Raw genomic sequence first — 23,241 nt, 5'->3', positions numbered from 1 at the left:
TTCCAAACATGGAAATGAGAGAAGGGCTTAGGTACTAAAGAGCGAAGCCTGCCCGTTCCTCAGTTTTTGGCCTTTCCCTGCTTCCCTTTCAACTTCACTATTTATTCCCTCTTACTAAGTAACGATCTTTTTGTTTCTGTGCCACACAACAACATCTGGAAGCCAAAATATTTGACCTTTTGAATGTTTGTTGTCACCTTTTTATGTATCTGTCAGCGCTGTGAACCTTTAAAGCCTGACCCAGAGCCTCCTGAGGCCAGTAGAAGAGTTGCAGTTGTCTCTGGCACATTTTGGATGGTGTCCTGAGAACAGTCAGTACCTCACCCTTTCTACTACCCTGTTTGTCACAGCTTGCTCTGTACTATGGACTGAGTTCTAAGCTATGTCATGTATTTTCTTCACCACCAATGTGTAATCTAATAATTTTGTTTTAAAGTGGTTTACATGCAATTTTCTATTGAGTTGAATGTTGCCGTGCATATTGAAGAACATCACAACTTGTAGCAGAAATGAGCCTTTAATGAAAAGTCTTTGATTTCTTTTGTATTAAAAGAGAATCTTGATATTCTAAAAGAAATTCTACGTGACGTGTTTTTACCCTACATTTATAGGATTAATATAAATCCTTGAAATTTTGGAACGGTGTTTTGGCATGTATGTATCAAATACAGTGTGTGGGTTCTATGGTGATGCTAAGTGCCATTCTGGGTTTGGTGGCAATTAAAAAAAAAGGAAAAATATGCATAAAGCAACAATGGATAGAATATATGTGGTTTCCGTGCATCATTAGAAGGTAAACAGGGCAACCTTATGAGGTGATGTTGAAGCTGTGAAGGTCACAGTCATATGCTGTCAGCCATAGAGGCAGAGCTATATCAGAATGAAGAAGTATAACATGTTGTACCATTTGAGGAACAGGTACAAATTTCTATGTGGTCTGTTTAAGGTTTTTATTTAAAAAAATGGTACCTTCAAAATTGGATAGAATATTTAATTTCTTCCTTTGCTGCATAATAGAACTAAACACATAAAAGCACACACACAAAACCCCATCTATATATACATATATTTCACACAGTGATGATACGAAATGGGTAATATTTCTTACACTTGATGTAGTCGAGGCCCTCCCACCAGAGGTAGCAGCAGTGGCTCTACTTCCAGCTATTGGTCTCAGGAAAGGTTAGTGAGGTCTACTAAACCGCTTAAAAATTCCTACCAAACAGCCAAGATTCTTCTTTGTCTGTTTTTCAGACTCTTTCCTCTCCTGACCTTTAGTTACAACTTTTCTTTAAAGTTTTCAAATAGCTTTTCAGTCCTTCATCATCTGAACCCCCTTGTCCAGATGTTATCTGTGATGTGATAGCAAAACTCTAGGAGCTGTGCTCTTCCTGACCACAGTGCTCTCCTGGTAACAGAACTATTTTTATTGAGGTTTTTACTAGTAAGCCTTGATGCTTTTGTTCTGTAGTACATTAGTGGTGCTATAAAGGTAATGATAAAGCCAGCAAACCACTATTATATAGTCCTTTTTTCACATGGTTTCCCAGAACCCAGAACATTAGTGAAATGTTCAAATAGAAGGAAGATTAGTAGATTTGCTGCTGAAGTCAATTAAAATTTGCTGCTTCAGTGTAACTTAGTGTCCTGGTTTCGGTTGGGATAGAGTTAATTTTCTTCCTAGTAGCTGGTATAGTGCTGTGTTTTGGATTTAGTATGAGAATAATGTTAATAACACACTGATGTTTTAGTTGTTGCTAAGTAGTGCTTACACTAAGTCAAGGACTTTTCAGCTTCTCATGCTCTACCGACTGAGAAGGCTGGAGATGCTCAAGAAGCTGGGAGGGGGCACAGCCAGGACAGCTGACCCAACTGGCCAAAGGGCTATTCCATACCATATGACATCATGCTCAGTATATAAACTGGGGGGAGTTGGCTGGGGGGCAGCGATCGCTGCTCGGGGACTGGCTGGGCATCCGTTGGCGGTTGGTGAGCAATTGCATTGTGCATCACTTGTTTTGTACATTCTTTTATCATTATGATTATTATTTTCCCTTCCTTTTCTGTCCTATTAAACTGTCTTTATCTCAACCCACAAATCTTACTTTTTTTCTTTCCCAATTCTCTCCCCCATCCCACTGGGGGCGGGGGAGCGAGCAAATGGCTGTGCGGTGGTTTAGCTGCCTGCCAGGTTAAACCACAACACTTAGCTGTTGTACAGCCAGATGTCAAGAGCTGAGACCTTTAAGGACATGTTTATGGGAAATACTGCATAGTAAAAGATGCCCAAGCTGTAGGAGTGGGTCAGTCCATCTTCTTTCACCTTCCTCTCCTCTCTTCTACATAATCTGAGCCTGTCACCATTCATGCCATGCTGTGAGTGAGCAGAGAGGACTTCTTGCTGAATTCAGTGAGCAGCTTCCATACTAAATTTTCAGTAGTGACCATAAATTTTCAGTAGTGACCTCTGGGTGTGATGGAAGCAAGGTTAGGGGGCTGGTGAGGAACAGGTATAAAAGTTGCCTGTATATTAATGACAGGAACCTCATCAACAAGCAAAGGGGGTTGAAGATATTTAGTTTTGATTTTACTTACTTCACTACTGGGTTAGATTTTATGACTAGAACAGTAAAATCAATAGTTCCAGCTTGAAAGATGGACTGGGAAAAACAGGGCGGTTGCTAGCTGTGGAGCATCTGAAAAATGTAGAGGAAAAGTATGATCCTAAGCATGTAGGTTGTACAGGACCTCTGGAAATCATTTCATCCAACCTCCTTTTTGAAGCAGGACTGTTTCCAGCACTACATCACATCAGCTGTGGCTTTTTCTATCCGAGTCTAGAAAACCTTCAAGGACAAGAGCTTGCACAGCCTCTCTGGGTGACCTCAGGGAGTGGTGGAGCTGCTAGCCTTCCTTCGTTCACAGGCAAAATGGAGCATAGTTAATTCAAGTTCTGTCTGCAGAGACATAGAGATTAAATGTGGAATCAATTCGCTTAGCAGGATTTTGTATAAGTAGGCCTCCTCTCTTTTCCTGACAGGGCTATAGTTTTGGTTGCTCTTGTGCTTTGCTTCAGTGTGCTTGACTTCTGGTACGACACTTGCTTCACAAGCACATGATATTCTGATTAATTTTATTAAATACCAACTCCAACAGATCTTAAAAATAGCTGTAAAATGAGTTTAGAATTAATCAGAAGGACCAAAACTAGTAGCATTTTTAGGACTCTACTTTTAGTGAAGTTACTAAATATTTTTTTCAACAGTCTGTGTGATTTTGCAGGTTTGCAGGTGGCAAATTGTTTGTAGCAAATGACTAATCTTCTAGAGTACATAAAATCACCTGCTGGAGTGGCTGCAGTAAAAATGAAATGCTTTAGTATGAATAGGAGCTGGGGAGAATATTCACACTTCTTACCTTAAGCTGTGCTCCCTGAATCGTTGCTGGGCAGGTGAGGGTGCCTCCAGAGGGCCATGCAATGTCGTGGTGAGGTAGGAGTCAGACTCCTACCCATTGAGAGCCTGATGGTGTGCATGTGAATATGCTCCACCTCTGTCTTTCTGTGTGTACTACTTATTTTATACTATTATGTTTCATCCTGGTGCTTTTACTGTGGTCCTTTGTGTCATCCAGTTGTTGCAGAACGATACTGTAAATCTCCTGTTAGCAGTGTTTTCTGACTGAGCAGGGAGCCCTTACCCCTCACTCGTTCAGCTGCCCAAGTCAGAACGGTGGTTGTGCTGGTCAATGGAAAGAGATGAGATCCTCCAGGCAGTGACTCAGAGTAGTGGGATGACTGGAGAAGCCTCAGTTGGGCTGTTGTTCTGACTCATCCTCCAGAAGAGCCTCTTTCTCTCCATTTAAACAGAAGGAGCCTTAGCAGGTGGAAGCTAGGTGATATATTCCCTTCAGTGTCTGTCAGCAGCTTTCATTAATGCATAACACACCCCTGTGCTACAAGACCAGCCACAAAAAGAAGACCAAAGCAACACAGAGGGGGACAAAAAATGTGGAGCAGACAAGCAGATTGGAAGATTATCCTGAAAAATTCTGAAATACCCTTGGTGGCTCACTGTCAATAGCCAGCTCGCAGTGCACCATCCTGGCAGAGCTATGGCTACACAGGCTAACAGATCCCAGGATGAACAGAAAGGGAACTATCAGGTAAAAGTCAGGAAACCGGTTTTGCCTTGGTACACTGAACTTTTAAAAGTTCATTAGAGGCCCATGTTTAATTCTGGAATCCACATTTCTTAGTGGAAATGCAGAGTATGTACAGCCTGAACATCGGTCAAGGGACCTTAAGAGAAGATGAAAGTGGGACCATAGACAAGGGGTCAGGTAGGGGATGGACAGTTCAGACCCATAAAAGTGCATAACTAGATCTGGCAGCTAGGAGTGAGGGTAAAAATAAGTCAGTGGTTCCTCAGCAAGAGCATCATTAATTATTTGGATGCATTATATAAGGAGGTTGTAAATTCAGTATTTCTTGAAGTCTTCAGGAAAAGGCAGTATTTTTCTAAAGAAGGCTCTAAAGCATATTCCAGTGAAATTTCTAAAGCTTCTGTGCCCAGAAAATCAGAGGAAATTATCACATCGCAACGTATGGCCTTAAAGTCTATGAGAACAATATTATTGTCAGTTGTTAGAGTATTATCTTTAACACTGTTGTTTATACTTTGACTTCACTATTTGAAAGCTAGTCAGTGCATGCAAATGTCAGAGTGCTCTGAGCAACTTCCCTGGTTGTTTGTTTGAGGAGACACTATCCCGTGCTTGGCTTCGAAACTTGGCAAGCATGTCTGATCTGGGAGAGGGGTTGGACGCAGAGTTTCAGTGATGAAATCCAGCTGATGTTCAAAGGGAAAGGCTACTCCCAGAATGCTCTTAGGAGGCCACTGTGAAAAAAGACACCATGAATATTGCTAAGAAAGCAATGAAAGTTGTGTGTTACAAATTTATGTGTTTTTCCCTCTTGTGCAAGTAAATAATACAGGCAAGACCAGAAGTATGGACTTCCACAGCAGTATTTGCCAGCTTTCTCCCTTCTGTCGTCCTGATGCTCACGTGCCTGAGAAGGTCAATCAGGTCTATCTGTATTCCTGAGAAGTCTGGACCTGAAATCCTTACTGGGGCAAAACTCTTGCCAAGTTATAGGACTGAATCCTTAACTGACCTTGCTGAAAACTACATTCACATCATGTCCTCAGCAGAAAGTTAATCCCATCGTGGGCTCCTCTGCTCCTGTTACCCCCTTGGCAATTTTGGAGATATATTCCTTATCTTGGCCCATTCTGGGCTGGTGGAGGTCTTCACCTCCTTCTGTCTGAGTTGTCAGCAGGGTTTTGGAGGAGTCTGCAGGTCTGTGGGAAATGCTGAACGCACACTGCTGCGGTTGCATCCTTCCTCCTGCAGACAAGAGCAGAGGTGTTCGCTGCGGCAGTGGGCAGGGCGGGCGATGGGGCTGTCTGCAGGACGGAGGGGGCACCAGCGTGATGTGCGGTCAGGGACCACGGGGAAGTCTGCTGTCTTCTGCGGGGAGTTCACCTACAATATTAAATACAATTAAATAGCCTGTTAAGTCTTCGGTAGCAGGGAAGAACGAAGATAAGTGCAGGCAATTTGGCTTGCACCGAGCAGTTGGATAGCACCTCGGTGTTCACCAGGACTTTTCCTTGTGCCAGAATGGTGAGTTGCACGCCGGGTGGGAGCTGGATTCCCGCAGTGTACAGCAGAGCTTTGCTTGCCTTTGGTGGTGAGCACTGGCGTTTCGTATGCAGCTGTTCCTTTCTGCAGTAGTAAACATTTTGATTATTCAAAAGGCACCACAAAAAGCTGACACAGAAAAATGTTTCTCTGCAGCTTGCCCTAGATTTGGAAACTTTATGATTTTGTTCTCATTTCTGGCTAATACTAGGTAAAAGGAGTAGAAGTTATACATTATATAAAAAATAACAAACGATCAGAGGAGAGGGAGTACAATAAAATCATTCATGTACTTCAGCTGGAGTGGGAATGCTCACCTGGTTATTGGTGTGCCTGAAGGGCACAAGAGGTATGAGCAGAGAAGAGCTATTGTTCTTTGTGCCAGGCTCATGTGTTCCTTTAATAAATGCCCCGTTGCAACAAAAGCTGAAGTCCTTAAGGGTAAAATGAGGATATGTAGATATGACATAATCTGATCATACAGTGTCACCAGTGTGATACCAGAGGCAATGGTGAGAGGAGTGGTAATTAAAAATGTTTATTTTTATATGCTATTTTTGTATGCTTTCTTTAGCTACTCTATTTCCTTATCGCAGTTAGTTTTACATACTTGTTTGTTTAATGGCCTAATTCTTAACACTGTAGTTTAGTTCTTTCATTGTTTAAAGGTTTTATCAGCTTCTGAGGTTCTACCAGGTAGCATCCCTATAGATTTCTTCACTGAGAGGGTGGTTGCTCACTGGAACAGGCTCCCCAGGGAAGTGGTCACAGCACCAAACCTGTCAGAGTTCAAGGAGCGTCTGGATGATGCTCTTAGCCATATGGTTTAGTTTCAGGTAGTCCTGCAAGGAGCAGGGAGTTGGACTCGATGATCCTTATGGGTCCCTTCCAACTTGAGGTATTCTATGATTCTATGATAGCTTTGGGAGTTACTTATACATAAAGTCTCCCATACAAAACACATTTGTGGAGTCTGCAGAACTGTCCAGCTATTGGAGTGATTTTATTGGTGGACAGATGAAGGAGATAAATAGTTTCTTGTCTTTTTTTTTTTTTTAAACACAAAGTTTTGAAAATAATGGCACATAGAGAAACATCTAAGTGGAAAGGACATAAGAAAAAATAAACTGCATGAACCTGCACTTTTTTCTGAATACATTTGATTATAAATGTTTGTGTGCTTCTAAAGAGAAGATGCTTCGGGCATAACTAAAGGAGCTGCTTAAATGCAATTCAGCAGCTCACTCAGCTGTGCTGATCCACTGCCCTGTAGGTAGCATTCATTCAGCTTGCAGAAGAGACTCTGAACCCTTGGGAGAAGGAAATGGGCGCTGATCTGGGAGGAAATTGCCGCTTTCTCTCTTCTCTGTGTTGAGTTATATTGTGATGTTGGTGGGAATGGAAAGGGTAAAAAGTAAAGTAAAATCATGTTGGCAACAATCCTGTTTTAGTCAAGGTGAATGTGGGCTGAAAACCTTATTAGCGGTCTTCTCCTTCGTGGTATTCTTCTAGGAACTAATTCTGAGTTGCAGAAGGCAGCAGCAGATGGCAAAAGGAGATGCTTGTAGTCTTAATTGAGCTGATTTGAAAGAATGAAATATGATTAAACGGGATTAGGTGCTTTGCGCTGTTACTGCCCTTTGTGCCTTGAGAGGTAATTCTGGCTTGGCATCACGTCTGGCAGTTCGCAGAGGCCTGGGCAGCAACACCTCAGGCTGCTGGCGGCTGTTACATGCTAATGCATATAGCACGCTTTGGACAGTCAGCACCTATAGGTACCTTGCTCAGCAGTGGAGGCAGGACATGGAGAAATGAGAAGCAGAACATTGAAACAAATAGGTGAGGGTAGGGTAACTGGCCAGGCACGAAGGAAAACTGGTTCCCATGAACGGATGAGGTTGTTTTACTGTACTGAGGGAGCAGTAGTTAACAGCAAAAGCTGCTCTTTTCTGTGGAGGGGAGGTGGGCAGGGAGGGGGTTAGATCATTACAGGGTGCCCCTTTTGCCTCATAAATGCATAGTCATATACTGACTTTTTAAACAGTCTGCCCATGCAAAACTCCATGCAAGATCAGGCTTGACCTAAATTATGAACAGGGTGGAAGTGGCAAGTGCAATATGGTCATGCAAATTACTTGGCTCGGTTGCAGGTACTTCTTGGAGTTTCATGTTAGGTAAAGCTAATGCACCAGGAGCAGAGTGCAATTGCATAATTAAGATGGCAGCTTTCATTTCGTCCTGGGAAAGAACAAACAATTACATTTCTCCAGGAGAGTAAATATTCAAGGCTTCCCAGTGTCAGAGTAGCCTGTTTGGTTTTGTTGTGTATCTCTAAAACCACCATGACTTTTAGGGGAGCTGTGATTACTCAAGATTACAGGAGATGTGATTAGATGAAGGGGGTGTTTGATATGTGGATTTCACCTAGACTCAGACTCCTTACTTTGCATTTAATTGTTAAGAGTTGGAGTGTTTGTGTTCCTGGAGGTCAGGAACGCGGGTCTACTCCCAAGGTGGCTGCTGATGCCATGAAGCGCTGGTGTGCCCTCAGAGGAATTCGGCTTTACACAAAAGCAGTCTGTGTATAACACATCCTCTTCAGAGCCAGGTGCCTCACAGCCACTTGTCAAGAATGGAAGAGCTCTGTGATCATGGTTGCTTTAAAAGGAAAAACAATTTTGAGAAACCTTTATTAATTCCAGTTAAATGGAAATCCTGACTTTGTGCATATGGGCTGTAGGTTGTTCTCTTGTTGTTCAGATAGGAACATATCTTGAAGGAGAGCACGTGTCCCATGCTTGGTTTTCATCCGGTGTGCACTACGCAAGCCATTCTTTTGTCTTACGTGCATTTCTTCATGCCAGAATATTCCCTAACCTAGCTAAGTCAAAAGAATTTATCTTAGATCTGAGTTTTCATTATGTAGCCCCTGATTTTGTATTTTGTCAGACTTAGTGAAACAAGCACTTATCATTTTAGTCTCCCATAAGGTATTCAAGACTTCTTCACAAAATGGGAGACACTAATAGCTTCTCACCAGGTTTCAGAGCCACGGTTGTGCATATCAGGTAACTGACTGTAAACAGTTGTAGTCCAAACACATTTGGGGTTTTTTTTATTCTGCTAATGTTCATGTACTTATTAGTTAGAAATTTTGATGTTTTCCTTTTTCTCTTCAGATGACACTGGCTGTCCTAGTAGCCAGTCAGTATCTCCAGTTAAGACTCCTTCTGATGCTGGAAACAGCCCAATCAGTTTTTGCACTGGTAGCGATGGAGACTTCTCCAGGAAGAAATTCAGTCCAGGGACAATGAGCGAAGGGAACCCGCAGCTGGCTCGATATAAGAAGGAGACAAAGACAAGCCTTGTAAAGCCTGGTGAGTATAGTATAGTTCCTTTCACTTCTTTAATTACACTCTCTAATTGACTAGTATATCTACAGGTGTCTAAATACATTGTGTTGTGCTGCCTGTGATACAACTAATGCTGACGGTAAATAAAAAAAAAGTTGGGTTCTTTCTGTGGAGCCACCTGCAAGATTTGAAAACGCTATCGGTATTAGCTTTTTCATGGAAATATCATTAATTGACATCTTCACTTTCTTTTATGAGGTTGGATGGTGATGTCAAATAACAACTGAAATTGATTTTATCCTACTTCATGGTAATTGCAGACATATTTCACTGGCCAAAGATAAATGACTCTTACTATTGAAGCAAAGAATTACAGTCTTCTGATGTTGTTAGATTTATTGTTGGATCCTGCCTAAAGTTTATGCTGCCAGGCTGTGATAGCTCTGGGGATACAACATGTCAAACCAAGGCAAGATAACGGGCAGCCTACGTGTGGGAGTTAGTTAGGCAGATGTAGATCCATACTGCACTGGCTGAACCAAGAGCACATCTCCCATTACCTCGGGCTAATGGGCCTCCTCAGGCCATCGACTAAATCAGCACCTGCTTGTCGCACATGCAAGGCTAAATATCTGTCCTTGGCTGCTGTAATTTTAATGAGTATATATAAAATATTTTTGTGATTCATGTACAGGCAGGTCTTGATTACAAGTGGTCAGGATATCTGTGCTGTTATTTAATTAATCGTGGAGACAGAGAGGGTGTATTGACCCTGTACAGAGCAGCTGCAGAACTGGCATGGTTTATGAGCTCAAGTACCTCCTGGCTATACTGTTTCCAGAGTCGTTTTACCTCTGGAAGCAATTTAGATACTTTCACAAGGAGACAGCTCAGATTTACTAGCACCATGTTTAATCCAGAAACACAGAGAGTTTGTTGCAAAAACTCTTCACTGGCTTGGTCATTGGAAGGCTGATTAAATCTGACTTACCACTATCCCTGCAAAGATCTTCAACTCATTTCTTAGCACCCATGTTACTTGTTACCGATGTTACCATACCCTTTACAGGGTTCCGAGTCTCCCATTGCTCTGCATAATGGGAGATAATATTTTTTCAAGGTTTGTTTTCTGTTCCATTAAAATCAAGGAATGTAATGCAAGAAGAAGGCAGTGAATATGGCATATGGCAGTCAAATCTGCAGCCATGGCTATCACAACCATTTTCTATGTGAATATGGATGTAGCTTAGTGTGCTGGTTTTGGCTGGGGTAGAGTTAATTTTCTTCCGTAGTATGGGGGTATGTTTTGGATTTGTGATGGAAACAGTGTTGATAACACAGGGATGTTTTAGTTATTGCTGAGCAGCGCTTACACAGAGTCAAGGCCTTTTCTGCTCCTCACCCCACCCCACCAGCGAGTAGGCTGGGGGTGCACAAGAAGCTGGGAGGGGACACGGCTGGGACAGCTGACCCCAACTGACCAAAGGGATATCCCATACCATATGGCGTCATGCTCAGCATATAAAGCTGGGTGAAGAAGAAGGACGGGGGGGACATTCGGAGTGATGGCGTTTGTCTTCCCAGGTAACCATTACGCCTGATGGAGCCCTGCTTTCCTGGAGATGGCTGAGCACCTGCCTGCCCAGGGGAATTAGTGAATTAATTCCTTGCTTTGTTTTGCTTGTGTGTGCAGCTTTTGCTTTCCCTATTAAACTGTCTTTACCTCAACCCACGAGTTTTCTCACTTTTACCCTTCTGATTCTCTCCCCCATCCCACTGGAGGGGAGTGAGCAAGTGGCTGGGTGGGGCTTAGTTGCTGGCTGGGGCTAAACCACAACACTTAGCAAAATGTGGATAAAGAATTTTGAAAGTTTTTTTTTCTGCTGAAGAGTCCTATACACATGAGAAAAGAGTTATGCACTTTTTTTAATAAATTACTTCATTGGTTTTTATTATTACACTTAAATTGACCTATAATATCAAGCTATTGGCCTTTTGTAGTAATAGAAGTAATCTTCATTTTGGTTGATGGTATTATTTCAAATCTTTGGACAGACTTAGTTAAGGTATTTTAAAAGTATAATTTTTAAACTATGTTTCTTTAAAATATTAGGCTTAAGTAATCATTTGACCTATGTTTGCTTGTGTCTCCTTTCTTATCTCCATTACTGCTAAATTCTTTTGAATTTCCTGAGCAATTTCAGCAAAATTTGAAAAAGAGCACAAGAATCAGTAAGGTTGCAAGAAAGTAAGTTGAAAGGCTGAGAGGGAGAAACAAAGGCAATCTGAGTAGAATTTTAATATGGTTCAGGTGGGAAAAAAGTCAACCCAGAGCAGTCAAAAGCATTAGTCCACTGCTTATGGAGCTGCCTTTATGCTATTCTTTGGGCAGACGGATGTACTGACATCCTCGTCCATTCATTTGAAGCTCTCTTTTGTCATCTTTGCAACTTCCTCTTAATGTGGCTTTATTCTTGTAGGTGGGCCATTTTCTGTGGTCATGGGTACTTCTGCATTAATTGATCTCTAAGGTTGGAAAACTTGTCTCGAGTTAAAGCATATCACTCCTGGGATCCATCAAAACTCTCAGAGCAGGAACTGGGTCTGATTTACAGAGTATTTCTGAGTTCCTCCTGCCAAATATCTCACACTTTTTTAGTGTAAAGCTGTCAAAAACCACATCGTAGTCAGTGTGAGAGCTGACACAGATGAGGGACATTCCTGAAATGGAGAGCACACCAGGGGACAGCTGGGGTTAATTTTCCTCACTGTTGGCCACAGGGGTTAATGTAGTTCTCTTCCATTGCTGTCTCTTCACTTCAGGTGGATCCAGTCCCTTCCCCATGACCTACTTGCGCATGAATTTCTGGTGACTCAGTTGGGAGGATCTAGCCCTTGTGCAAGAGGAGGCATCGTCATGTAGCAAAACACACAGGGAGTAGCAGGGGAGCAGTAGAAGGAAAGTGGGACCTGGGAGGAGAATAACAGCAACGTGTCCTTGTCGTATGTAACCTAGTTCTGCATACAGCTGGATGCGTCAAACTACAGCACAAAAAGAGTTGTGCATAATACCTTTTCTCTACCAAAAGCCCTTACTGATTTATGGAGATAGATAATCTCTACTTTTGATTTATCTGAAATGTCTTGAGATAATGACTATGTAGCAGGAGCCAGACATAAGAGACAAAAATCCAGGCTATCACTATCTTTTACAGACTCTGTCCTGCGCTACATTTTTTTAGGCGAGTACATCAGTCAGCGTGCACCTTCAAAATGCCTCTCATTTTGCCGAAAATTTATCTGTTTCCAGGATTGTTTTCTTGGAACATGCTGAATCTCAGAAGTAACACTCACACAAATATTTAGATAATTCAGGAAATGTCAGAGTGGGATCGCACTGAGAATGAACCCTGGGACTTTTTTTTAGGCTGTTCCCAAGCTCCAATGCTTTTCTCCTACTCTAGCAACATCACTTCATCTTTCTTTTCTATACTTCAAAATATGAAATACGACATAGCTTTTTTTTCTCTAACAGTCTAAGGCGTTGTTATGTGGATCTAAGTCATCTTCAGCTCTTGAAGTATTAACAAACTAGATTTGGATATCATTCATAATTTATGTTGTTTGCATAGGGAGCCATACTTAATCCTGGAATGCATTATCACTGCATCTTGCTAAACCTCTGAAAGATTTATGATCATGAAGAAGTTATTCATTTGGGATAGTTGGTAATGTTTTTTATTGTGCATTAAATCTGAATCACAGTGGTGTTATAGGTGAATTTGGCTTAAAATCAGTGACTGCGTTCCCAGGAAAGGATGGAGAGGACAGGTACATTAAGGAAGATATAAAACATCCACTCCAGGAGGAAGTTACGAGCCTTTTAATTTCAGGATTTTAGTTGTTGTTCCCTCTTTTGGATGTGATTCATTTATGCAATATTAAAAGAATAGAACATGTGTTGCAGAAAATGGCCTCTCAAAAAGGCACAAAAAGCTTAATTAACACTAATCCTGGTTTTGTATCAAGATGCTGTGCTGAATCCTACAGTTTCGGTAATTGAATAAACAGGAGCATAAACACTTCTACATATTCACATTCTTGGTGTACTCCTGCAAAGATCCATCCTGAATTCCTGCAGCTTATGTCCACATCTTGTTAAGAATAGTGGGATCTGGTTTGCTCTCTTTGACAGTCTTTCTCCTCTTGTATTTTTGACTTCCATATAAATGCTTAGTGCAAATCTGGATCTGCAAGCTGCAAAGTACTGATAAACTTACAAAGACGTGGATAAAGAAAGGAATCTTGGGCAAGAGTTGTGTCAGTAACTTTTAAAAGGCTTGCCTGTTTAAAATAACAAAAAGCTGTACTTCCATTTAAATGTTTGTGAGCATCATAATTTGAGAAGGGCACCTGATCAGCTGACTGTGTTCAGCATTTCTGGCAAAAGTTCTGGTCTTTACTTTCTTGCTTTAGGTGTCATGGGCAAGCTTGGGGCAGCTTACTGAATGAGTGCAGGTTACTGTTGGAGCTGTCTCTTAGGGCCCATGGAATTACTGAAGTTTCACATGAAATTATTAAGAACTAAGATAAAACATTGAGACATTAAGCACCACTGCCTGAAAGGAGACCTAGGTGAGCCGCAGTTATGGTCAGCTCCTGAAACTTGTAAAGATTGGCTGTCCATCATTCACAGCTTGGTTCAGTATTAGTCACTCCTGGTAGCAGCAGACTATACAAAAAAGTTACTCTTTTTCACTGCTGATAAAACATTTGGCATCTATTACTGCATCTGGGTAAAATAGTAACATTTTTTATTATACGGCAGTTGAACTGCAATGGATTGTATTTCAAGAAGGGCAGTCATTGAGAACTCAGGCATTAAAACTTTGGTCTGTTCAAATTAATGGGCAAATCTCAGAGGATTTCACCATGTAGAGCACCTACGTTTGTTGGACAATAGGCAATGAGCAGAAATTAAGGAACGTGAAATTCCATATAAACACAAGAAAACACTTCTTTTTACTGTGACAGTGGTCAGACGCTGGCACAGGTTGCCTAGAGAAGTTGTGGGTAGACTCTCCATCCATGGAGGTACTCAGAACTCACCTAGACACAGTCCTGGTCAGCCTGCTTCAGCCAGACTTGCTTGAGCAGGGAGTTGGACTAGGTGGTCTCAAGAGGTCCCTTCCACCTCCAGCAGTTCTGTGATTCTGTGTTGTCCAAACTTTTTTTCATTTAAAGAGTGCATCACCCAGATCTGTAGTTAAGTAGTTGCAAGGCACGATTTGTGCTTTTCCTGCCCTATCTTTCATGTCTGTGTACTGCCATTTCACTTACAATAAGTTCACAGAAATGAAAGAATAAAAAAAGTAACTTTTAACAATCACTGTTCAATTAAAAACATAATTTAACTTTGAGCCATAGTAAGTAATGTTGTAGTCGGCATGTGTTGCCAGTATGATCTTCTCTACTTCTTGATGGTGAATTTGTCAAGTCACAAGTGAATGAGCCTTGGGGTAGGATGTCTTAGTCTGAACACATTAATCTTTGAAAGCTTTAGGACTATTAGGAGTTTTAGGAGAGACAGGTAGAGCGGACTGTATTGGACTTAAATTGGTTGTGAGTACGGTGTAGGTGCAGGTGCTTTTGTAATCAGCATTGGAGCTGATGATAGTTAACAAAAAGGAGACAAGGGAAATGACCCTGGGGATTTGGGTATATTACAGTTAGAGCTAAGTAAGCCAAACAGATTGGATAGAAAATGCAGGTGTTAGGTGCAAATTATGTCTAGCTGTTAAAAATGTCTAGCTGTTAAAACGTGATGCTCTTCCTGCTGACTTTTTTGGTATTGTCCTGTGTGTGAGGATTAGATTCCCAGGATACTAAATGTCCAGGAACTTATTCATGGAGGCACCCTGTGCAAGCAAAGAGTAGTGGCTAGTTAATCCATTAGTGTAAAATTAGCAGGTAAGTTTATCTATATTGCTACTCTACTTCTATATGTGTCTGTATTTTAAAGGCAGTCACTTTGGTCACTTTAAAAACAAGCTCTGATTTAGGTTATATTACTGACATCTGGCTGTATGATTTTACAGATCTTTTGTCAGCTCACTCCCTCTCTTCAGTATGACAGTGTGGGAATAATAGTGTCTGACTGATATATAAGTATGTGTGGGCTTCACTTTAAAAACAGATGAGTTGGTGTGTAAGTTCTACGAGAGGATCGTCTTAGAGGTAATTCTGGAAATATACTTCACTCTCAAGAACTTCGCCTTTCTGACTGCAGAAGGATGCAATGACAGGACTTTGTTTTCTTTTGGGAAGGTTGATAAAATATTAGAAAGACACGTTTTACTGGTGCATATATCCAAGAACTTTTTATCTTGTATTTGCATGGCTTTTGTTCATTCTCTGTACCAAATTTTTGCGAGCAGTGGCAAAAATAATAGAACTGTTGTCCCCGTTGTTCAGGAACAACAGTACAGAATACAAAAACCAAGTTACAGAATGTGCTAACTTGAATAGATCCTATGGCATGCAAAGAGATTCATTGTTCTTTATAGCTACTAGTTGGTACTTCTACCTCTTATGTTGAAATACTTTTTGAAATGCTGCTGGTGTACTATGTATTCTAATGCAAAGGTTGTTTAAAAAAAACCAGACAACAGAAAGCCTGTATTTGGAGATAGCAATCTGCCTTGACTGATCCCTAAAATAAATTGGTGTGCTTCATTTTAAAAGCAGAATCATGCAAAGTTGAGAGCAATGAGAAGACTGGTGACCCAGTGTAATGTGTCTCTCTTTCTGCTGTGACTTACTTAGCAGTACTTTGTAACCCACATTCCAAGTCTGCACCTTTTCTGAGGGAGGGATAATTAAGAACAAGGGTATGTCAAAGAACATTTAACCCAGTTACAAATGCAGGATTTAATCAGAGTACACCATGCTCCCATCCTGCAATCAGTCATAACCTTACTTGTGCAGTGAAGATGGGAAGATTCGTGCTTCCATTCCTGGGAATATTCATATAGTTAAATACGTGGTTGGTGTCAAGTGCATAAGAATGCTGAAATTAGGAAATGAGCTACACCTGATTCAGTGTAGTTTAAATAATCGGTTGTAGAACAAAAAAACATTCTGAAGATGGATTGAGTGAAGTAAGTTGATAACAAATGGTGGTGCATCTTGCCTATGACCATAAGTTGTCCATATATTTGTTTCTTTTGTACCTCCTTAAAAGTATTTGAATTAATAATAAGCAATGTCTTAATGAGGCCGTGTTTATTGATAAGTGTAAAACATAAATTCTCTGAGGGGTGCAGAGGAGCTTGCAAGTGAAAAGCCCAGGTTCCCTGAGTGACTTAAACCAGATGAGGATGGCTTTAACTTGAGCGTTAGATTTTTGAGCAGCTCGATACTTGACAAAGAGCAGGTACACAGTGGTCAATTACATGTGCTTCTGGAAGGCTTTCCATCTGCTTTTTAAAACATCACCTTGGCAATAAAAAGGGAGGAAGCACTTGAGCATGTGTCGTCTTTCTCAGATGTAAGCGTATGGTGCGAACGCTTCGCTTCTGTCCCACACCTGATAGCAGCCAGTGTAACCATCCTGACATTCAAATCCAACAGTACGCAACATTTATTTCCTGCACAGTTTTAATCTCACTCTTCTCCCTTTCTTCTATGTGCACTTCGTAATTTTATTTGAGACAATAAAGTTTCCGAGACCTTTTCTAACACAGAGTCTGACAAATACAGTTGCGGCAGTTTTCGACCCTATTCCTTTTTCTCATTTACTTTTGCTTTTCTTCCTTCTCTTTGCATACAAAATAACTACTGCTGATTTTTTTAAATAAAAGTGTTTCTGGATAGTAATTCTGTACGCACTGAGCCCTCCTGCATATTTTACTGATGGGATCCGCTTTAATTTCACGTTTGTTGCTATGGAGCCGTGTAGATTTGCTTACTTGGCCTGCCAGCGCAGGGAGTCGTGGAAGCCTCGGTCGCCATGGCTACTGGCGGGGGCTGCGCATGGCAGGGAGGTGAGGGCGCGCACCTGGCCCTGCAGGAGCAGGGTGCCCTGCCCGGGTTCCAGCCCCTGCTGTCCTCAAAGCTCCCGTCCTAGAGCTGAGCATGGAGGGGCATCACCCCGCGAAGGTTCGCTGTGCTGTAGCGGTCGTGCTGTGAGGTCTGGAAGGCGACCGGCGCTGCGGGGTCTGGTGGAGGGCAGTGGGGTGGAAGCGGCTGTTGGGGGGCTCCGACCTTTGCATAGCCCAGGCCCCCGCATGCTCGGAGTGTCTGGGTCCCTGTGGCAGTTTTGGAATTTTCCCTCCCAGTTGGGTCAACAGACCCAGCGCAGCCAGTAGATCCCATTGGAGCTCCTCAGTCTGGCATAAATCCCTCCGTATTTGTGATCCAGAAGAGGTGAACTTTGAATCTACAGGTCTCCTTAGACGACCTTCAGGAGCTGTGGGCTGCAGATGAGGACTGGCTCTCTTCCTCTGGTCCAGTGACTGGTCCCATTGCTCAGAGGAGGTGGAACAGCTGTAACAGGTGAATCTGCCATTTCCCTTCTTCTGGGAGCTACGGGAGCTGTTCTGGAGGTGAGGGAGATGTGAATTCATGGTCTTGAGCCAAGCTGGCCCGTAGAGCAGAGATGGCCTGTAATTTATCTGACCTCAGTTCCATATCTGTAATGTAGTTGTAATCATCTCCGCCTGCACAAGTGCAGTAAGGTCCTATTTTGTTTTAAAGGAGATATAACAAATATATCCGTGAATCTAGTGTGCAGTCTTTCTGACCAAATATATAAACATTTACTTTAGGATAAGATAAGTGGTACCTTGAACTCACTGGTTATACTGACTAACTCTCCATTGACTAAAAATGGGACCAAGGTTGGCTCAGACGTGGGTGTCTACATTGGAGACATCCACGTTTAGTCAGATGAATCCCACCCCCGTCTCCTGTGTTCCTCATCAGGTCTCTGACTACTCTGCTGTTAGCCCTTATTGAAGCCAAGTACAATCTCTGTCTCTTTTATTTATCTTTTTTTTTTTTTTTAACAGAAAGTCAGTCTTAGACATTCAGTTGTGGAAGGAGGTTTGTGTTTGAAGACGATACATGGATCTTCAAGTAGGTCTAATTAGATGCCTTTTCCTCTTCCATTCATCCCTGATAAGCTTAGGCACCCTCTGTTTGTCCTGTTTCTGAGGACCGCTGCCCGAGGTGCCTAGCATTGCGCGGGGAGATTCTGTATCTCATTTCGCACCGTGAATTCACAGGAATGAAGTATTTTTAGGACACAAGCTAACTAAATTGCACTGAAGTGAAAAAAGTGCTCTGAAACTTCTGAGAGATAATACTGGAATATAATCAGAATATAAATATTTTGAGCAAAAGATGCTTAGAAAGTTAGGTAAAAATTACTAGCATAGCACTATGTTTTTAGTTTGGATTTATATATATTTTAGGTTTAAACTTCGAATTTAAACAAATTCGCTTAAACTGATGTGGAAAATGTGTTCAAATAGCCAAGTATTTCTTTCAAATGAGAATAAGCAAAGTAGCAGCTACAAAGAATGTTTCAGCTTTAAAGTGTTTCGTATTTTTGAACCCAAATCTACAAGTTCCTGTTAAATTAAAGTGGCCTAGAAAAACAATCTTTTAATTCAGTGTCACAAATTTTATGATCCGTTCCCTTCTAAAAAATTATTTTAGGTCTTGCTTAGTAGAGATGTAGGCAATTAGCGGTTGGGCTGTGGCCTCTCAAGACATGTATTTTTTGTTCAGAGGACTCCCAGGCTGCAGCAAGCGCCCAGATGTCACAGTGAAAATGGAGGATCCAAGAAAGAAGCCACCAAGTTGTAAAGGAGGAATTGGCAAGTAAAAGGTGAAAAACCTGAGTCCCACCTGTCCTAGATAATGACCTGCCCAGCTGTGGGCTGGTGGCACAGGCCACCTGCACTTCAGGTCCTTGGGCGCAAATCTTCTGCAGTTAGGTACTTATCTCCTTCATCACAAAGAATAAATAAATAAGTAAAGGGAAATCCCTGTTACTTAGTTCAGTAAAGGGAAAACAAACTTATATTTAGATCTGTTAGCGCCTCTTTTGGAGGGTGGACTTGAGCACAAAGGAGAAGAGTGCCCTAATACAGGGCTGCTGAGCAGAAGGAGGGGATGCAGGGAGTCTGCTCCCAGGGAAGCTGTTCCACTTTGTATAATTTAGTAACTGTTTTATTGGGGGTTTGAAGCCGAGTTCCCAGCAGGCACACCATAACTCCTTTCTCCCTCTCTCTCTGGCCCGTTAATTGTCCCGATACCGCTCCAGATGTACAGAAAATGGGACACCCACCATTAAAGGGAAGCTCTTGCCTGAGGATGCCTGCAACCTCGAGCTCAGCGTTGCGCTTGGTCCGTGAGAGAACCGTGGCTCAAACCGCAAATCAGAGTGAGCAGGGGATGCGGATATGGGACTTTTGCAGGGAGGGCCCGGGCTGCTGGACAGGGAGAGACCTGTGCCAGCCAATTCATCTTTTAGCTCCAGATGCCTTTTGATAGAGATTCAGGTCTCCTGGGGATTGTGGGGACATGCTCCTGCATCTAGAAAAGATGGCTGAGTGCATGGCATAAGAAGGGCCCTGGGGTTTAGAGGTCAGAGTTGAGGCAGATATAGAAGATGGCAATAGCTGTGATCTTTAGTCAAAAAAATTTCTTTTTGTATATTCAAGCAGGGTTTTTTTTTTTTCTCCTCTGCTAATCCAGAGTGGAATAGGAGCCAAAAAAGAGAAACCAATGCTATACACACTGCACACTCTTAAGTATTTGTTTTAAAATGTGTGTGAGGTCAAACTAGAGCATGCTTTGCAATTTGGGTATTTACTGCAGCAAATTTTCTGCTCCTTCTGGCTGTTTTCTGTGGTTTTCAGCCCACTTCACCTCCACAGAAAGAAATACTGTGCATACGAAAGAGGCCATTATGAATCTTCCCTTAGGAGATTTTTTTTTTGTGCACTGCTTTTAAATTACAATCTGTATTATTTATGCCAATGTTTAAAATAGCTTTCTGATTCCCTGGTTAAAGTATTCTGAACCTACTCCAGCTACATTTTACTATGCACAACTCCCACCCACCATCAGTTTTTATTTCAGGTCATTTTTCATGAAATAACACGCATTGCAGCCAGAATCCTGTGTTGCTGTTACATGGTTTTCTTTACAGTTTTCCAGCTGTATTCCTCCTCCCCATGATAAACAGTGTTGCCAGTATTCGTTTTTATCTTAGAATACACAAATTGCATTCCCTTAATCTCCCTTCATAAACAGTGCCCTGTAATCCTGTTATCATTATTGTTGACCTTTTTTGGAACTCCTCCAGGTTATTAATGCCTTTTTAATGAGAATCCTGGGATTTAAACTGTTTTCTGAGCAATGTTTACTCAAGAATTGATAGATTATTTCCTTTTCTATTTTCCTTTACATCCCCTATTTCTTTTTTGTCTGACATCTTACTATGTTCAAAGTGGAGCTATGCAAATAACTGATTTGGGGGTTTGCTGCCAAATCAAAACATTAAAGAAAACCTTTGTTTCAGACTGAACAAAGACAATATTCAATCTAAAATGTCTAGAATGTTTGGGGAGATTTTTTCATGTTTTTACCCCCTTTTTAAAAGAAGAAAGAAATTTGTCAGTTTTCAAAATTAAAGCATCATTTCAAACAGAAGTAGAAAATTCTGGTTTTTCACTTTCTGGCCATGTTTGACTTCAAATCATAAATAGTTTCAGTGTTCTCTGAATGTTGTTTTTTGGTGACCAAATTACTACTTAAAAGTTTTTTTTTCCCTCGGAGTGATTACTTTGAATACTTTTTGAGCAGTATTGAGTGGATAGGTCTATATATTCCTTGTGTTTACATATCTGTATTTATACGTAGGCATGGAAAGCTAAGGGAATGTCTTTATTTTAGTCATGCAAATCTCACTTACTTGATTTCACTGTGATGTAAAGACATCGGGTAAGTTGGTGGTTACTGGGCTGAGAAGCAGAAGCTCAAGTATAAACAACTAAGCAGGTCTTTGCAGATAGCGGTGGCATTTTGAACACTTGGCCTGTTTAAACAGCAGTATTTTACTTGCTTTTATGTACTTAGATATCTAAATCCTGGTGAAGCTGTGTTTTAGATGCCTTCGCTCTGTTTTGGTTCTCACTTGAAGTTACGATTCTGAGCTCGGGAAGAGCCTAGGAGAAAGGAGAAATGCACATCCGGTCCCTGATCCAATAATGAAACCACAATTAAAAATCATAAAATAAAAAACCCAGCAGCCAGAAGAGCAACTAGATAGAGGTTGCCCAACTTTGCCCAAAACTTGAGCTTGTAGAGCTTAGTTTTCTCAGGTGTGTTGGGTGCAGGGGTTGGTGACCCTCCATCAGGGTCTCCCACCTCCATCAGGGTCTCCTGATGGAGGTGGGAGCTGTGGGAAATTCAGGCCTGTTTGGATTTCACCCATGTAGCAGGGGGTAATGAAGACAGGCATCCCAAATTGGGTGGATTTACGGAGGAGCTGGAGAGGGGCACGATAAGCTGAGAGGACGGCAACCCTGTCTCCTCATCCAGTTCTCACTGCTGGATGCGGTGCGTGTCCCAGGTGGTGTGATGGGGAGATGCTGTGCAGCCTCCTCCCGGTTCAAAGCTAAATCTGGCCCTGCGACTCCCAGATGGATCCTTTCCCCAGTAAAGCAAACAGCAGAAGAGAGCTTTCCTTGGGCCACTTTTGTGTGGACCCTCATGTATTTGGTGTAGTGTGAAACACCCACCCTGGTCTTTAGACAGGAGCCAGGCACTGAGCTGTTCAGCGCTTTTTAACAGCGACCCACTTCTAGCCTGCCCAGAAACAAGAGTTTCACACAGCTGAGTGGCTTTTCTTACTGTGACCCATGGGAGGTATTTCCTGAGTGAGGTGGCAGATAGGGAGAGCGCCACTTCCAAAATTCTCCCCTGGGAGCTGGGGACCTGGCATCCTTTCATAAATCCAGCTTCCAGCCACTGCAAGATGGACATCGCTTGCCCAAGGAGCTTGAAATATATCGCCTTTAATGTGACATAACAAAATAGTAAACCTACTTTATAATAGCATATCTTATATGTACCGTTACATAAAATGTATTGAAAGGAAATGAAAACTCTGCAGGGTTTGTTTCATATTTTATTAGTTTTACGAGCCTTGTCCTGCTTCCACGCTGAGGTATTTCATTACAGGTCTCTATTCCTCCCTTCTGAAATTCTGTAAGTAAGAGGAAGCTGTTGGCTTTCGAAATCCGGGCAGGCTGTGACTGTTTGCTAGAGTTGGCAGAATACAGTGTGGCCACAAACCTGCAAGCATTAATAAGCTGAAAAAGCACAGGCTTCGCATCTGTCGTTTGTGCTTCTTAACGATAAGAGTGCTACTGGGGAAAAAAATCACCAAATGACAGCAGTCATAACTTGAAACGCATTGCCCTCAGACCTACCTTGGCTTTATTACTGTAAAAAATATAGTTTAGACACCAATCAATATACTGGGTAGGGTTTTACTGTTCTTCTCGATAGATGACAGTTGAACTCTATTAGTTTTTTGTAACCATTTCAACGTGTGCGTTACAGTAAATATTTGTTTAACTTATGACAAATTTTGTTTTTCATCCTGGGACTGCAGGGTTGTTTAGTTAGTTACCTCCCAGATATGCTTCTCCTTCCAGTGTTTTTCTCTTGCCTGTTGAAAACATGTCAAACTGATTTAAAATGTTTTATGCACATTATAATGAAAACCATATGTCTTATATTAAGGGTGACTGTGCAAAAGCTTTCAGCTGAATCAGGCTTAGCTTGTGATTTCATGCATTTGCATATAGGCTGTGAACGTGTGCCTGTGCCATTAATTGCTGTGCCCCAGCCAGCCTCCCTCCTCCTTGTGCATGGGAACCAGATTTAGGAGATGTATTGAAGGGGCCTCTGAAAGCCCTTTGTTAAACTTCTGCTACCAACGTGACGGGAGGGCTGGGATGTTTTCCCAGTCTGTGATGGAGTTCGCTCCCTTTCTGTGTACTGCTAAGTCATCCCTGCCAAAGATGACATTTTCCAGCTCCTAAAAATACTTCTGACCAGCCTATCCACTTCCCTTCAAACACACCAAATAGCACTG

At 41.9% G+C, this 23,241-nt stretch overlaps 1 protein-coding gene across 8 annotated transcripts in view; it reads left to right on the top strand.

The window, feature by feature from the left end:
* The window catches only part of SYBU (syntabulin), a 40,594-nt gene that overhangs the window by 5,905 nt on the left and 11,448 nt on the right, over positions 1–23,241 (top strand). For 3 of the 8 annotated variants that reach the window (XM_075495147.1, XM_075495144.1, XM_075495150.1), the window contains one exon: positions 8,886–9,083. The exons of 1 other annotated variant lie outside the window; for it this stretch is intronic. In XM_075495147.1, coding sequence (XP_075351262.1) covers positions 8,886–9,083 — 198 coding nt within the window. Of the gene's footprint in view, positions 1–8,699; positions 8,775–8,885; positions 9,084–17,648; positions 17,666–18,130; positions 18,198–18,596; positions 18,955–19,392; positions 19,513–23,241 lie in introns of those variants that run through there. 4 more of the 8 variants (XM_075495148.1, XM_075495152.1, XM_075495151.1 and 1 more) reach the window with 4 other exon arrangements.

Source organism: Mycteria americana, chromosome 2 (genome assembly GCF_035582795.1).
Source record: "Mycteria americana isolate JAX WOST 10 ecotype Jacksonville Zoo and Gardens chromosome 2, USCA_MyAme_1.0, whole genome shotgun sequence".
NCBI classification, from domain to species: Eukaryota; Metazoa; Chordata; class Aves; order Ciconiiformes; family Ciconiidae; genus Mycteria; species Mycteria americana.
This window is presented reverse-complemented; position numbering and strand designations above follow the sequence as displayed.